This window comes from Heterobasidion irregulare (genome assembly GCF_000320585.1).
Source record: "Heterobasidion irregulare TC 32-1 unplaced genomic scaffold scaffold_01, whole genome shotgun sequence".
Lineage (NCBI taxonomy): Eukaryota > Fungi > Basidiomycota > Agaricomycetes > Russulales > Bondarzewiaceae > Heterobasidion > Heterobasidion irregulare.
In genome coordinates this window covers 862,957-876,328 of record NW_009258197.1, presented here as the reverse complement: position 1 = coordinate 876,328, position 13,372 = coordinate 862,957, and the positions used below count along the sequence as shown (strand labels likewise).

At 63.2% G+C, this 13,372-nt stretch overlaps 7 protein-coding genes across 7 annotated transcripts; 4 read left to right on the top strand and 3 right to left on the bottom strand.

The window, feature by feature from the left end:
• Positions 1-89: 89 nt before the first annotated feature.
• HETIRDRAFT_377330 (uncharacterized protein) lies at positions 90-773 on the top strand. The gene is made up of 4 exons (XM_009542439.1): positions 90-207; positions 269-379; positions 434-586; positions 642-773. Exons 1-4 carry the CDS (start codon positions 104-106, stop codon positions 658-660), a joined length of 387 nt encoding a protein of 128 aa, XP_009540734.1. The 5' UTR covers positions 90-103; the 3' UTR covers positions 661-773.
• A 197-nt stretch (positions 774-970) lies between these two features.
• On the top strand, positions 971-4,525 carry HETIRDRAFT_307276 (uncharacterized protein; the record flags this gene model as incomplete). The annotated part of the gene is made up of 9 exons (XM_009542438.1): positions 971-1,378; positions 1,400-1,940; positions 1,997-2,226; positions 2,285-2,362; positions 2,422-3,216; positions 3,260-3,883; positions 3,950-4,024; positions 4,108-4,389; positions 4,487-4,525. The coding sequence occupies 9 exons, from the start codon at positions 971-973 to the stop codon at positions 4,523-4,525; spliced, it is 3,072 nt and encodes a 1,023-aa protein (XP_009540733.1).
• A 303-nt stretch (positions 4,526-4,828) lies between these two features.
• Positions 4,829-7,126, bottom strand: HETIRDRAFT_58707 (Mn2+ and Fe2+ transporter of the NRAMP family; the record flags this gene model as incomplete). Its single annotated transcript, XM_009542085.1, has 9 exons — positions 4,829-5,280; positions 5,336-5,448; positions 5,503-5,618; positions 5,667-6,024; positions 6,084-6,204; positions 6,275-6,561; positions 6,639-6,675; positions 6,743-6,839; positions 6,930-7,126. The coding sequence occupies 9 exons, from the start codon at positions 7,124-7,126 to the stop codon at positions 4,843-4,845; spliced, it is 1,764 nt and encodes a 587-aa protein (XP_009540380.1). The 3' UTR covers positions 4,829-4,842.
• A 798-nt stretch (positions 7,127-7,924) lies between these two features.
• Positions 7,925-8,560, top strand: HETIRDRAFT_447417 (uncharacterized protein; the record flags this gene model as incomplete). Its single annotated transcript, XM_009542437.1, has 2 exons — positions 7,925-8,063; positions 8,151-8,560. The coding sequence occupies 2 exons, from the start codon at positions 7,925-7,927 to the stop codon at positions 8,558-8,560; spliced, it is 549 nt and encodes a 182-aa protein (XP_009540732.1).
• Positions 8,561-8,596: 36 nt separating this feature from the next.
• Positions 8,597-10,772, bottom strand: HETIRDRAFT_447416 (uncharacterized protein; the record flags this gene model as incomplete). The annotated part of the gene is made up of 8 exons (XM_009542436.1): positions 8,597-8,823; positions 9,003-9,192; positions 9,268-9,283; positions 9,339-9,509; positions 9,543-10,082; positions 10,117-10,415; positions 10,442-10,499; positions 10,567-10,772. The coding sequence occupies 8 exons, from the start codon at positions 10,770-10,772 to the stop codon at positions 8,597-8,599; spliced, it is 1,707 nt and encodes a 568-aa protein (XP_009540731.1).
• Positions 10,773-10,841: 69 nt separating this feature from the next.
• HETIRDRAFT_241879 (uncharacterized protein) lies at positions 10,842-11,501 on the bottom strand (the record flags this gene model as incomplete). The annotated part of the gene is made up of 3 exons (XM_009542435.2): positions 10,842-11,146; positions 11,204-11,291; positions 11,436-11,501. Coding segments are annotated over 3 exons (459 nt in total), but the record flags the coding sequence as incomplete, so codon positions are not given.
• Positions 11,502-12,138: 637 nt separating this feature from the next.
• HETIRDRAFT_431343 (uncharacterized protein) lies at positions 12,139-13,310 on the top strand (the record flags this gene model as incomplete). Its single annotated transcript, XM_009542434.1, has 1 exon — positions 12,139-13,310. One exon carries the CDS (start codon positions 12,139-12,141, stop codon positions 13,054-13,056), a length of 918 nt encoding a protein of 305 aa, XP_009540729.1. The 3' UTR covers positions 13,057-13,310.
• Positions 13,311-13,372: the final 62 nt, after the last annotated feature.

The window sequence follows — 13,372 nt, the reverse complement described above, 5'->3', positions numbered from 1 at the left end:
TAGCTGTACAGGACCACAAATAGAGTTTAAATTCTAAACTCCGCCACATCGTGGTGGGGATAGTGATTGACTGAGCGCGCCACCATCGACAGCAACAACAAAAATGCAGATTTTCGTCAAGACCCTCACGGGGAAGACGATCACCCTTGAGGTGGAGTCTTCTGACACCATCGACAACGTCAAAGCCAAGATCCAGGACAAGGAAGGGTACGTCTACATGCGTAAATTCCCGTTTCACTCGTCTTCATGTCATACGATCTTTCTATAGTATCCCCCCTGATCAGCAGCGCCTCATCTTCGCTGGCAAGCAGCTTGAGGATGGCCGGACACTGAGCGACTACAATATCCAGAAGGAGTCGACTCTTCACCTGGTCCTCCGGTGCGTAGCTGTTCATCTTGTATTTTCGTTTCATGTCCTTACTGGTTCATAAAGTCTTCGCGGTGGTCTCATTGAGCCCTCGCTGAAGGTGCTCGCCAGCAAGTACAACTGCGACAAGCAGATCTGCCGGAAGTGCTACGCTCGTCTTCCTCCTCGCGCCACGAACTGCCGCAAGAGGTCGTGCGGGCACTCCTCTCAGCTCCGCCCGTGAGTGCTTTCTTTTTGACAAAATCGATGGAAGTTGACTTCTTTGGATCTGCAGCAAGAAGAAGTTGAAATAGTCGACTCGCTCTTGGTTTGGTTGGAGTTGTTCGTGTGCAGTTTTGGGTGATAGGGATAGCTTGACATGTATCCATGCGACCATGCAACCCATGATTCTTTCGTTTTCCTCTGCAATTCTGTTGTATTTTTGATGAAGCATATACGCATCTTGAGTTTGTCAAAAAATAAGCAACGCGTTCAAGGATCGGCTGTGGAACACACGTGCACTTCCTATAATCCCAGAGTGGCTGGACTTTGATAGATCCACCGCTCTAAAACGCACCTCGGTCCTACCTGAAATTATTCTTGACGACAAACCCCTCTTGATTCATGGCCAGATCAGCTCGTAGCACGCACTCGGGGAAACCATTACCGTCGTCTCACAAAGCGAATGCCGCAGGATATGCGAAACGCCATGCTCGGAAGGACAAGGGCACAGCAGGTCTTTCCGACGTATACGACTATCAATCGCAGAAAGTCAGGAGACAGAATGTATCTCTGACTTTAGACAGGGACGAGGCGGCTGAATTTGACCACGGATCGGACGACGAAGTCGATCGCGAGGCGTTGAAAGCGAGGCTTATAGGGGAGAACCAGGACGACGAGAAAATTGACCCGGACGACGACGAGGAGCTGGATAGTGACGCGGCATTCGAGGAGAGCGACGAGGAGCGGTTTGCTGGATTTTCGTTCGGTTCAAAGGTCAGCACTACATCTACTTCCAGTCTCTGGGCTCATGTCAAGTTATCGTAGTCAAAGCAAAAGAAGAAGGTGAAGAAACAGGAGAAGCCAAAGGGAGTGCGATTTGTGGACGTGGATCTCAATGAGGATGGGAGCGACATGGAAGACGATCACATCTCGGAACACAATGACGACTCGGAGGAGGAAGAAGAAGAAGAGGGCGATCCGGACGAATTCATAGATATCCTAGACGTCTTGGATGGTCGAGGAGAGCTTGATTTGGGAGATGAGAAGGAGGAGATGGAGACACTCGAGGGCGCAGAACGTAACGAGGATGAGGATGAGGATGAGGCCTCAGATGAAGATGAAGGCGAAGGTGAAGATGAAGAGGACGGAGAGGAGGGTTCGGACGAAGAAGGTTCTGCGCTCTCAGCAGATGAAGAGGATGCCCCAGAAGCTTTGGAGGGCCTCGGTACCTTCATCTCCGGCTTGGACACCGGGAAGAAGAGAAAGGCCGACGAGGCTGAAGCTTCTGGGGATCCCGCTCGTCGAAAACGCAGGATCATACAGGAGCGCACAGAGGCGGGCGCAGAAAATGAATTCGCGGCAAAAGTTTCAGGTATGTACGGCGGACTGCGTGCGCACCGTGAAACACTAAAAGATGAATGATGGCAGGCTCGAACAGGCTGAGTCTGGACGACCTGCTCACGCCTTTGACGTCGCAGTCCTCGAACATTTTGGATCTGAAGAAGTCTGTCAAGTTGCTGACTTCGTCAAAATCGGCCGTCAAACTTTCTGCGCCCCTACCACAGCGCACGCAGGATCGTTTAGATCGTCAGGCCGCGTACGAGCAGACGAAGGAAGAAGTAGACAAATGGAAGGAGACAATGAAGCGCATCAAGGAGGTGAGTGTCCATTGAGCAACATCATGCGAATGCCAAACTAAACGGTATCTTCAATTAGGCCGAGCATCTATCCTTCCCATTACAAGCCCAACCTTCTGGCAAAACTTCGAACCTCGAGCTCGCCGCTAAATTCAAGGTGAGTGTCTTGTTATACATTATTACATGACGTAGCTTTACCTCGCGCACTCCTTATAGCCAACGACAGAGCTGGAGAGCGCCGTGGACAAGCTCCTCAAGCAGGCCAAAATGCGGGAAGAGGACCTGCCGCAGACGGAACAGCTCAAGATGAACCACCTCTCCGCGGAAGAAGTCGCCGCGCGTCGCGCGGAGGTGCGCAAGGTGCGCGAGCTGATGTTCCGTGCCGAGGCGAAAGCGAAGCGCGTCGCGAAGATCAAGAGCAAAACGTACCGTCGGATCAAGAAGAAGGAGCGTGCAAAGCTGTCGGCGAAGATCGACGGGGAGGTCGACGAGGATGACGAGGAAGTGCGGACGAAGCGGGAGGCGCAGCGGGCGATGGAGCGGGCGACACTGAGGCATAAAAACACTGGCCAGTGGGCCAAGGCGATGAGAGGGCGTGGTGAGCTGGACGAGGATCAAAGGAGAGAGATCAACGAGATGCTGGACCGGGGGGAGCAGCTCAGACGGCGGATCAGGGGAGAGAAGGACAGCGACGGCTCGAGTGGGGACGACGAAAGCGATCAAGACGAGGATATCGGGATCGAGGGCCTGAAGGCGCGCGCGTTCGACGAGCTCGCTCAGCTGAAAGGCGCCGGCCCAGAATTGGAAAACAGCGGCAACGGGAAGAGCGTCTTCGACATGAAGTTCATGCGAGACGCCGCCGCGCGCGAACAGCGGGAGGTGGACAAGGACGTCGACGACTTTCTGAAGGAGCTCGGCGGGGACGAGACCGAGGCGGGCGAGATGGCCACCACGGACGGCACCCTCGTTTCGCGCACTGGCGGTCGGCTCTCGTTTAGGCCCGGCACTCAGGTTTGTCTCCCGCGCGCCTCGTCTCCATTCGCAGTCAGCTCAGCGACTTTGCCCGCAGACCATCCGGCCCATCGGTTCACTCGCCTCCGATACGTCGAGCGTGACCCTCAAATCCACCGATCTGCCTCCGTTCGCCGATCCCCACTCGCCACTGTCCCCCACCATCTCCATCACCACGAACCCAAATCCGCCGTCCAATCCATGGCTGGTCCCGCGCGACGACGCCCCGAGCAGGACCGCGCCGAAGAAGAACGAGCTGCTCGTCGGCAAGGACAGCAAGGCGGCCGACAAGTCCAAGAGCAAGCTGCGCAAGCGGCAGAAGAACCGCGAGGACGAGAAGGAGAAGGCCAAAGACGACGCCGTCGTCGAGATCTCGCTCGACGACGTCCTCGCGGGCGCCGACGCCGACGCCGCCGGGCCCTCTGCCGCGCCCGCCAAGGTCGCAGAAGCGCAGGCAAAGGGCGAGTCTGCCAGGGCGAGGGCGAAGGCGACGAACGGCGCGTCTTCCGCTGCGGCCGAGGACGACTCGGACGCGAACAGCGAGGTGGAGGAGCAGGAGCGCGCTCTGGACCGCAAAGGCAAGGGCAAGGCCCCCGCGAGCGGCGTCAAGGCGTTCCAGCAGCGGGACCTCGTCGCGCTCGCGTTCGCGGGCGACAACGTCGTCCAGGTACGCCCGCCGGCCCGCCTCGCCCCTGTTTTTGTAAGAGTCGGAAACGCTCACCCCCGCACACAGGAGTTCGCAGAGATGAAGCGCCGCGAGATCCAGGCGGACGCGCCCAAGACCGTCGACACGACGCTCCCCGGCTGGGTACGCCCTTCCTCCCCCCCCTTCCCCCCCTTTGTTCTCCTCTCCCGCACACGAGACTGACCGCCCTCCCACTGCCACTGCAGGGCGCCTGGGGCGGCCACGGCGCCCGCAAGCGCGCGCCGCACGCGCACCAGCTCAAGCGGCTCGCGGGCGTCGCGCCCGCCGCGCGCGCGGACCACGGCAAGGCGCACGTCGTCATCTCGGAGCGGCGCGACAAGAAGGCGGCCAAGTACGCGGTGCGGGACCTGCCGTACCCGTACACGAGCGCGGCGCAGTACGCGCGCAGCCTCGAGACGCCGCTCGGCGTCGAGTGGAACACGCGCGCCGGGTTCCAGCGCGCGACCGTGCCGAGGATCACGAAAAAGGTGCGGTGGTGGTCCTTTGTTGGACTGTGGCGGCGGTGGCGGCGGCGGCTGATTTATGTTTTTTTTTTTTTTTTTTGCGCCGCTCTCCGCCGGACAGATGGGAACGGTCATCAACCCGCTCGAGAAGCTCTACTGAACTTCATGTCGCTTCATCTGTACCTTGCATACCTGCCTCTCACATCGCAATACGCATCCCGACGGCTCTGTCCGTCGTCCCGAAAAAAAACCCGAAGCGTTGTTTAATACATTACACCGAGAGTCAAGACGTGTGAACCAAAGCTAGAGAGATACATTTCCAAAACGATAGCCATGCGACGACTGACAGATGCGACTCGGCTGCTTCCTCCGCCGCCGCTCCTCAAACCTAAATAGATATGCGCCCCCGCATGAATGATATATCAACCTCTGACGGTGAGAAAGGATGCGCCGGAAACGGGGGGGGGGGGGGGGGGCCTAGTCGTTGCCGAGCATCAGCTCGATGAGCACATACAGGTTCGCGACGACGACGATCAGCCAGATGCCGTAGCCGACGCCGGCGACGATCCAGCCGTTGCTAAAGTCGACCATCGCGTCGCGCGCGCCCTCGATGTCGACGCTGCCCTCGTTCCGCGCGTCCGCGTCGTTCTCACACGAACCGTCGGTTGTCGTGGTGGTCGCGGCGGCCTTGTCGTCCTCCTCGGGCGAGCGCGGCGGTTGGTCGCTCCGGACGGTCATGACCGCGCGCGTGGAGGTGAGCCAGACAAGGGGAAAGACGATGAAGGGGAGCACGATGGCGAGCACGACCTGGGAGAGGACGAGGAGGGTGTTGATGCCGGGGCGGCCGACGGCGATTGCCACGGCCATGGAGGGGATGAGGCCGAGGAGACGGGTGTAGATGCGACGGAGGACAGGCTATAGACGGGCAGAATGAGTGCTGCTGGTTCGGACTCGATGCAGGGGCGCTCACGGAGGTGCGCCAGCGAATGAAGCCTTCGGAGACGTTTTGACCTGCGACGGTGGCGATGATGGAGGAGCTTTGACCGGCGCAAAGGAGGGCGAGGGCGAACATGATTGCGGCGCCTGGGAAGGATCAACACGGCACCGCTGCGAAAGGTGCTCGGGCGAGGGACTTACCGCTGCCGACGGTCTGCTTGATGAGATCGTGTGCGTCGAACAAGCTTGCGGGGTTTTCCGAAGCATCGGTGCTCTCGGGGCCGTAGTAGAACACGGCCGAGGCAAGGACGAGGATGCTATTAGTGGGTCAGCGCGCGTCGGACGGACGTCGGAGAAAGACGGACAGCGAGTTGATCACGACCGCAAACCCCAGCAGGCTGATGACGATGTCCGCGATGCCGTGGGACAGGTGGGCGCGGACGAACGAGAGCGGCTGGTTCTCGCGCTCCCCGTGGTTCTTGGGCTCGGGCCCGGTCGACCGAGGCGGGGGCGTGCGGAACCGGTCGGCGAGCGCGCGCCAGATGGAGCGGGGAGACAGGCGGCGGATCGACCCGAGCTGGCTTCCGGAGGTCGAGGAGGAGGAGCAGGAGGCGTCCGAGCGTGCGAGTTTGTCCGGATTGGGCGAGACGCGGTCTTGTGTGGCAAGGGCCGAGCCGAGGAAGAGACTGTGCGGCATGACGGTTGCGCCGAGGATGCCCACGGCTAAAAATACAGCGGGGCGTGAGCGGGGTCTGTCGCGGGGGCGGCGAGCCAAGGCTCACAGGTGTAGAGCGCGCCGGATTGGAAGACGGTCTTGGAGGGGAGATAGCCCTCGAAGGCCTGGTCCCGGACGACGTCGACCCGGGAGATGATGATGCACATGCAGACCAAGACGGCGATCACCTATATATATATAGATGGCCCCGGGTGAGCGGGACGACCGCGGAATGGACCGCAACGAGCAGAGACGCACGAGGACGGCGATGAGCAGCTCGAACATCTTGACGGGGCGCCCGCGGAGGGGGTCGCCGAGCGCGAGGATGACGAGGACGTCCGCCGAGGTGAGCAGGACGCCGGCCCAGAGCGGAAGGCTCGGGAAGAGCATGCAGAGGGCGATGGCGGAGCCCAGGAGCTCTGCGAGGTCTGTCGCGACGATGCCCACCTCGGAGAGGACGTAGAGCGGGTAGAGGGCGAGCCACCGCACCAGGCGCGTGTGCCTCGGCCGGTCGTGCAGCAGCAGCCGGCAGTGCGAGGCGAGATCTGCGCAGCGCATCGGACGTGCAGGTGTCGCTGTCAGGGCATGCGTCACGCAAGTGTCGCCGCAAGAGAAGACGCACCGAGTCCGGTCACCACGCCCAGTTTGCTCGCGAGGCTCTGTCAGGCGATCCGCGCTGTCTGTCAGTCGTCGCCCGCACGTCGTGCCGCTCTGGACCGCGCCCACCTGCAAGAACACGGCGAAGATGCCGGACAGCAGCACCACGAACAGCAGCTTGTAGCCGTACTGCGACCCTGCCTGCAGGTCCACCCCCCAGTTTCCCCTGTCTCAACACGTGATCAGTCCACGGACACGAGGGTCCACCAACGTGAGATAGGAGGTCCAGGGGCGACGGCGAGGTGGAAAAACGCACGGGTCAAAGTACGCGACGGCGCAGACAATCCCGACTCCCGTGTGCTTGACCGCGTGGTTCACGACGACCGTCCCCGACCGCCGCAGCCTCCGAGACCACCGCGCCATCCTCGATGCGCTGGCCCGCGGAGACGTGTGCAGGGGCAGGGCCGCGTCGCCAGCAGCAGACTGGGAGAGCGAAGAGCCGTAGACCGTCATCGAAAGTGCAGTGGACTCGCCGTTCGAGGGAGCAGCGTGTTAGTAGGTTGGGGCGGGGCGAGAGGGAGTGGGGCGAGGGAGACATCGCCGTTGGACCACTCAGAACAAATAGTCGAGCCCAAGGCGGCGGAAGGAAACGACGGAGCGGTACGCTCAGTCACCGTCGCTCCGAGTCCCTCTGCCCCATGCGCGATCGTTCATCACTTTGGCACATCCCCGTTTCTCTGCATGGCCGTGTGCCGTCGATGCGGGGGTCCTGCGCTGGACGTGAACCATCGAGGAGGAGGTCGATGAGGGGATCTCGACAATTCAGTTCTTGGTTCCTTGCCAAGGTGGCCTTCCCGATCGGCTTTGCCACTTCACGCTTTTTCCACGATCATCTCAAGCGGGTCCCGTCCTTTCCTCGACAAATATTCAGCGAGACATGTCTTTGACTCCTCGACGCTCCTCGTGAGCCACCGAAGACAGTATCGAGGACTCTCCGCGTAATCATGTGCGAGTCGGGAGCATGACACGCTCGCCCAGACGCCCACCATCTACTCACCTCGATCGATCGCCACCGTCGTCCGTACTATGCTAAACGCCCCAACTTCGCACAGATGGGCTCCACAACCCAATTCACTCTAATTCACTCCCCACCGCACACCGTCCCCGATCGTTGAAGGCTGCGATCTCGGGGCCCTGACGGTGAGAACATCGCCCTTCGTCGGACCCGCTCCACCAGGATCTCAGTGCGGGGGCCGCTCGCGGGTCTACTTGAATGTGAAGGAGTGCCAGGCGGGGCAAGCGGGCGATCTCATGAACGCGCTCTGGGCCCTCGAGTCGACCTATCTGCGACCGAGTTCGTCTCTCGAGGACTCCCCTCGCCAAACGCCCCAACTTCGCACAGAGGGGCCCCGAAACCTAATTCACTCCCCACTGCGCATCGTCCCCGATCGTTGAAGGCTGCGATCTACTGAGTCCTGCAAGCCCATCGGGGCCCTGACGGTGAGAATATCGCCCTTCGTCGGACCCGCTCCACCAGGATCTCAGTGCGGGGGCCGCTCGCGGGCCTGCTTGGATGTGAAGGAGTGCCAGGCGGGGCAAGCGGGCGATCTCATGAACGCGCTCTGGGCCCTCGAGTCGACCTATCTGCGAGCGAGCTCGTCTCTTGAGGACTACCTCGCTAACTACGATGAGAAGTTAGATCGCACCGCGAGGCCCTACCATTCAGTTTTCCACGAGACTGAGAGACTGAGACCCTCCTCCGTCCACGCATCGCGACTTGCTGTTGGCACTCCGCCCGAGATGAATGAACTGAAAAACCGGGCGCACACAACCTCCGCGAGGCCCTGCGAGTCCCCCCATCGAGAGGCCCCACTCACCCACCCACACTCACTTCCTCACTCGACTCGCGCGAGTCGACTCCAGGAATCGCACAGCAACCGGGCCTAGACAATCGCCCACCCCATCCACCCCGCACACGGCCAATCATCGTCGAGCAACCCTCCGTGTATCCTCGCGCGCCCCATTTCTGAACTCACGTCGTCCCGTCCCGCTCCACCCCATCCCATCCCATCCCATCTCATCCTCGGCGGGGGCACCGCGCAGTACGAAACATAGGCCCGCGCCGGGCCCGCGGTACGCGGTGCGTCTGCGCTCGCTGCAGCGTGTTCGCACCCGCAGCGCGAGCTCCACGGGAGTGGGCAAGCTTGGGGCTATAGGACGGCGATCTCCCTACCCCCCCCCCCCCCTTCGCCCTCTCCCCTGGGCGACACGCGTCCAGGCAGGGTCTCAGGAGCCTCTCTCAGGAGCTAGGGATGCAATGCGGCGCAGCAGCACTGGTCTAGCACTCGCCGGTGACGCTGGGCGGGGCGGCGGGAAGCTGCACACGGACACGCGCACGCGCACGCATCGCGCGAGGCGGCACCCACGCGCGCGGACGACACGGCGGGCTGATTGCGCTCGGACTCGGACGCAGACTCGGACTCGGACTGAGACGCAGACTCGGACTCGGACTGAGACGCAGACTCGGACTCGGACGGAGACTCAGGACGGCCCGACGCCGGGGACTGCGCGCGTGCGTCCTAGGGCCGTGGGCGTCCTGCAGGCCGCTGCTCAGGGTCGTGGTGGGGCTGGGCGGGTGCAATGGCAGATCGCACGCGGAAGGACCAGGGCCTGCAGACGGTGCCCGTGCCAAGGGAGCGCACGCACGGCACACGCACGCACGCACGCATGCAGGGCCGGCCGTGCGGATGGGATCTGAACGTAGGCTATATCGTATAACGGCACGGTGGATCGGCGACGACGACGACGGCGCGCCAGATGGGATCGAATCGAATTTGCACGTTGATGGACGTCGGAGCGCGTCGGGGTGAAAACCGCAGGTGCGTGTTCCTCACGCCTGTTGTTTGGCCATGAAACCAGGTGCCCTCACCCGTCGACGACGCGCTGTCGTCGACGCACCGAAGCACACGAGCGGACAGGGTCGAGCCGGATATCTACGTTTGGCGTCTCAAGGGCTCCACCCCCGACCCCGCCCGCTCGGGCTCGCCTCCCCGACGCGCCCCAGCCCCACGCTGTCCAGCCGCGTTTGGCACCCTCGTCGCCGTCCATCACGCACGCGCGGAAATGCCAGCACGCACGTACTAGCTCGACAGCTCGCGCGCGGGCCATCGCGCGTCCTCGCGAGGCGCGGGCGTTGGCCAGGGCCGGTGATGGGGCGTCGAGCGGTGGTGCTGCGCGCCGCAGACGGGTGGGGTGGGGCACGCTCGGCGGCACGTCGGGAGAAGCCGGGCAGAGGCGCTGCATTGCGCGCGCCGACGCGCACGCAGGTACGCCCGCCGACGCGCACGCAGGTACGCCCGCCGACGCGCACGCAGGTACGCCCGCGAGCCTGGGCAGACGCCGCCGCTGCTGCTGCCGCCGCCGTCGATGGACATGCGTGCGCCGACGGGTCGATAAGTTGGCTGGGAGCCTGGATGGACATGTATGTATTTCTATGCACTTACGCGGACCGGACGGACGCAGACGGGCCCGCAGGGGGGATCGCGCCGGTGTGGTTCCCTACGCGCGAGTGACTGGGTGCAAGCAAGCAAGCATGTATGTATGTATAGATGTATGTATGTGCGCAGTCGTATGCGCGCAGCCGGCCGCCTTGAATGAAAGGACGCCCGGGATCGACAGGGCGTCGATCATGCCGCGAGCCCGCCTTGGCCCTTGGGAGCACGTCGCATTGATACGCACGCGTGCGCCGAGATGCAGATGGCACGCGCTCGGTGAAGCGCGCAGGGGGCCCGAGGCCAAGCCCCTGCAGAGCCGTGAATAGAGACGGACGCGCTCGCTCGCGGTCGACGGACGGACGGACGGACGGACGGACACGCGCGCGAGCCATCTGCGGACCGGGTCGGTTCTCGAATTAGATTTGATACAAGCACCGCTCTGCGCCGGTGCAAACGTACTCGTACACGCAACAAAACGGGACGCGGGACACGGGACACGGGACGGGCGAATGCAGGATGAAGAGCAAAGGCGGCGACGCCGCGCGTAGAAGCGAAACCAACTGTGGAGGGCGAAAGAAACGCGGGGTGGGCACGGGGAGACGTAACGTACGCGAGGAGAGAAAAGCAAAGACGAACGGTCCAAGCCAAGAATAATCAAGACGCATGGGAGAGAAAGAGACACACAAATGACCAGATAAAGCAAGACGAAAAAAAGAAGGCACGCGGAGGCGCGACTACACCAAGGACTCCCCGATGGTGAAATGCACGTGGTCGCCCTCGCCGAGGGTGAGGCGCACGGGGAGGCGCGGGTCGATGCGCACGGGAGCGCTGGCGCCGACGTAAAAGTCGCCGCGGGAGAAGTTGCGGGTGATGGCGGCGGCCTCCTCCTCGGTGAGCGGGCGGGGGCGTTTGTTCGGGCGGAAGGTGGAGGTGGAGGCGCCGGTGAAGGCGCCGTTGTACTCGTAGTACTGCTGGTGGGTGAGGCTCGGGGGGTGCATGGCGTACGGCAGCGGCGCGGCGAAGGGGACGCCGCCCGGGGCTAGATTGGGGTGAGCTGCGGGGAAGGAGGGGACGGGGAGGGGACGGAGGGACGGACCGGAGGAAGACTGTTGGGCGGCTGCGTGCTCGAGGGTGTCGGGGTCGGGGTAGACGCAGGACGCGCCGAGGCCGCGTTTGAGGCAGCTCTGTGAAATTGAAAAAAAGAAAGAAAGGAATCCGGATGATCAGCGCCCGCTCGGGCGGTGTCGGCTCGCCGGATGGGGGCGGCGGGAGGGAAGGAAGGGATGGAAGGGAAGGAAGGGAGGGGAGGAGAGAAGGGCTCGGCTTACCTGGCAGGGGAGGACCTCGCTGCATCGCGTCTTGCCTGCATGGCAGGCGGTGCATGCGCGCCTCACTGCGGGCGCTTTTGCTATGAAAAGGGCGTCGTCGGACGGGCTGGGGGCGGGGACGGGGTGCGGGGTGCGGCGACGGGAGCGATCACGCACGTTTTCTGGGTGCATCCTGTGGCTGCAGCTGCTGTTGCTGTTGCTGCTGCTGCTGCTGTTGCTGTTGTTGTTGCTGCTGATGCTGCTGCTGCTGCTGCTGCTGGGAGAGGGCCTGGTGAGCGAGCTGGTCGTGGTGCTGCTGGAGCTGCTGAGTGTCGATCGACGGCGGGTCCTGGGCCGGGGTGGAGGCCGATGCCTCGCTGAGGGCTGACATGAGCTGGCGATGCGGGCAGGGGGTTCGGAGCTCTGGAGGAGAGGGGGGCCGGTGCGAGGGGGCGCCCGCCGTCCATCGCTTATAAGCCGGCCCTGGCCCCGAACAGCACATATGTGCGCCTGTTTGCACCCTCCCCGCGTATTACTTAATATTCTCGGCCTCTTTTGCGTGCTGAACCGGGCCCAACGGGGAAGTGCACAAAATAATATCTGAGCGCGAAACGAGCGTTGCGGCGACCGAAGCAGTCCGGGCCTGACCGCGCCGGAACCGGGACCGGGCTGAGGGAGCTCCGTGCCCGGTAGCCTCCTCCTCCTCCTCCTCCTCCCGCCCGCCATGTCCTCGCAGCAGCACGCCCCGCCGGTCCCCTTTGCCGACTTTGAGTTCGCGTTCGACCCCGCCCTCCACTCCCTCTTCCCCTCGCCCCCGCCGCTCCCCTCGTCCGCGGGCCTCTTCTCCGCCTCAGAGACGACCGACATCCTCGGCTTCCTCGACAACTTCAACTGGGAGTTCGATCCCACCCTGCCCCCCTCCGCCTCGGACCCCCCGCCCCTCCCCCACCACGACCCCCTCGCCCCGGCCTTCCCCGCCCTCCCCAACCCGCCGCTCACCGCGGCTCCCGAGTCATCTGCTGCCCCCACACACAACGCCGACCACCATGTCCACAGCCGCGGCAACCACCCCCATCTCCAGTCCCATCAGCAGCAGCACCATCAGCAGCACACACAGCACCGGCACCACCCACAGCGGCAGCAGCCGCACCCCCACGCCCACCATCCACAGCTGCAAATAAACACCCACAACACCCGCACCTCCCGTACCACGCCCGACATGCCCCCCACCTCCGCGCCCGCCGCTGCCGCCGCTGCCGCCGCCGCCGCCGCCACCCCCACGTCCCCCACCTCGGGCTCCACGACCCCCGGCGGCGGCCCGCGCGCCAAGCCGCTCCTCTCGACGCCGCAAAAGCGGCTGAACCACATCCTCTCCGAGCAGAAGCGGCGCAACGCGATCCGCGAGGGCTACGCGCAGCTCACCACGCTGCTCGCCCCCGCCGGCGCGCCCCCCGGCACGGGCATGCCCACGCGCGGGCGCCCCAAGGGCAGCGGCTCGCGCGGGAACAAGGGCCGCACCAAGGGCAAGAGCGGCGTCCTCTTCCGCGCGGTCGAGTACTGCCACTGGCTCGAGGAGGGCATCGAGGCGCTCACGGCGGAGGTCCTGCGCGTCGAGGCGGCGGCGGCGATTTCGAGGGGCTGACCGACGGACGGTGAGGCCCATTCGCGTTTTTAATTATCTGCTTTTTATTACGCATGTGATACTGAGCTGGGACGCGCCTCTGCGCTAGAAGTGGTGGATACCCCGCGCAGACCGATCAACGCCTGCCGGCTGTATGACGCTGCGACGACCCGATGACGAAAAGAACGGGAACGAGGCTGTATTCTGTAACTTGTACGATAGTCTGCCCGCTGCTAATACTGTAATGACCGCGATGATCCCTCCGTCGCCTGATTCGGCCGTCTGCACGCCACATCGATCATCGATCCCCACACTCGGCCGTCGTCGTGCTAAGACG

Excerpts from the sequence above, each read along its gene's own strand:
- HETIRDRAFT_377330 (XM_009542439.1), top strand. The coding sequence starts at position 104 with ATGCAGATTTTCGTCAAGACCCTCACGGGGAAGACGATCACCCTTGAG. Across the intron at positions 208-268 it reads AAGATCCAGGACAAGGAAGG|TATCCCCCCTGATCAGCAGC; the intron begins GTACGTCTACAT and ends ATCTTTCTATAG. Across the intron at positions 380-433 it reads ACTCTTCACCTGGTCCTCCG|TCTTCGCGGTGGTCTCATTG; the intron begins GTGCGTAGCTGT and ends TGGTTCATAAAG.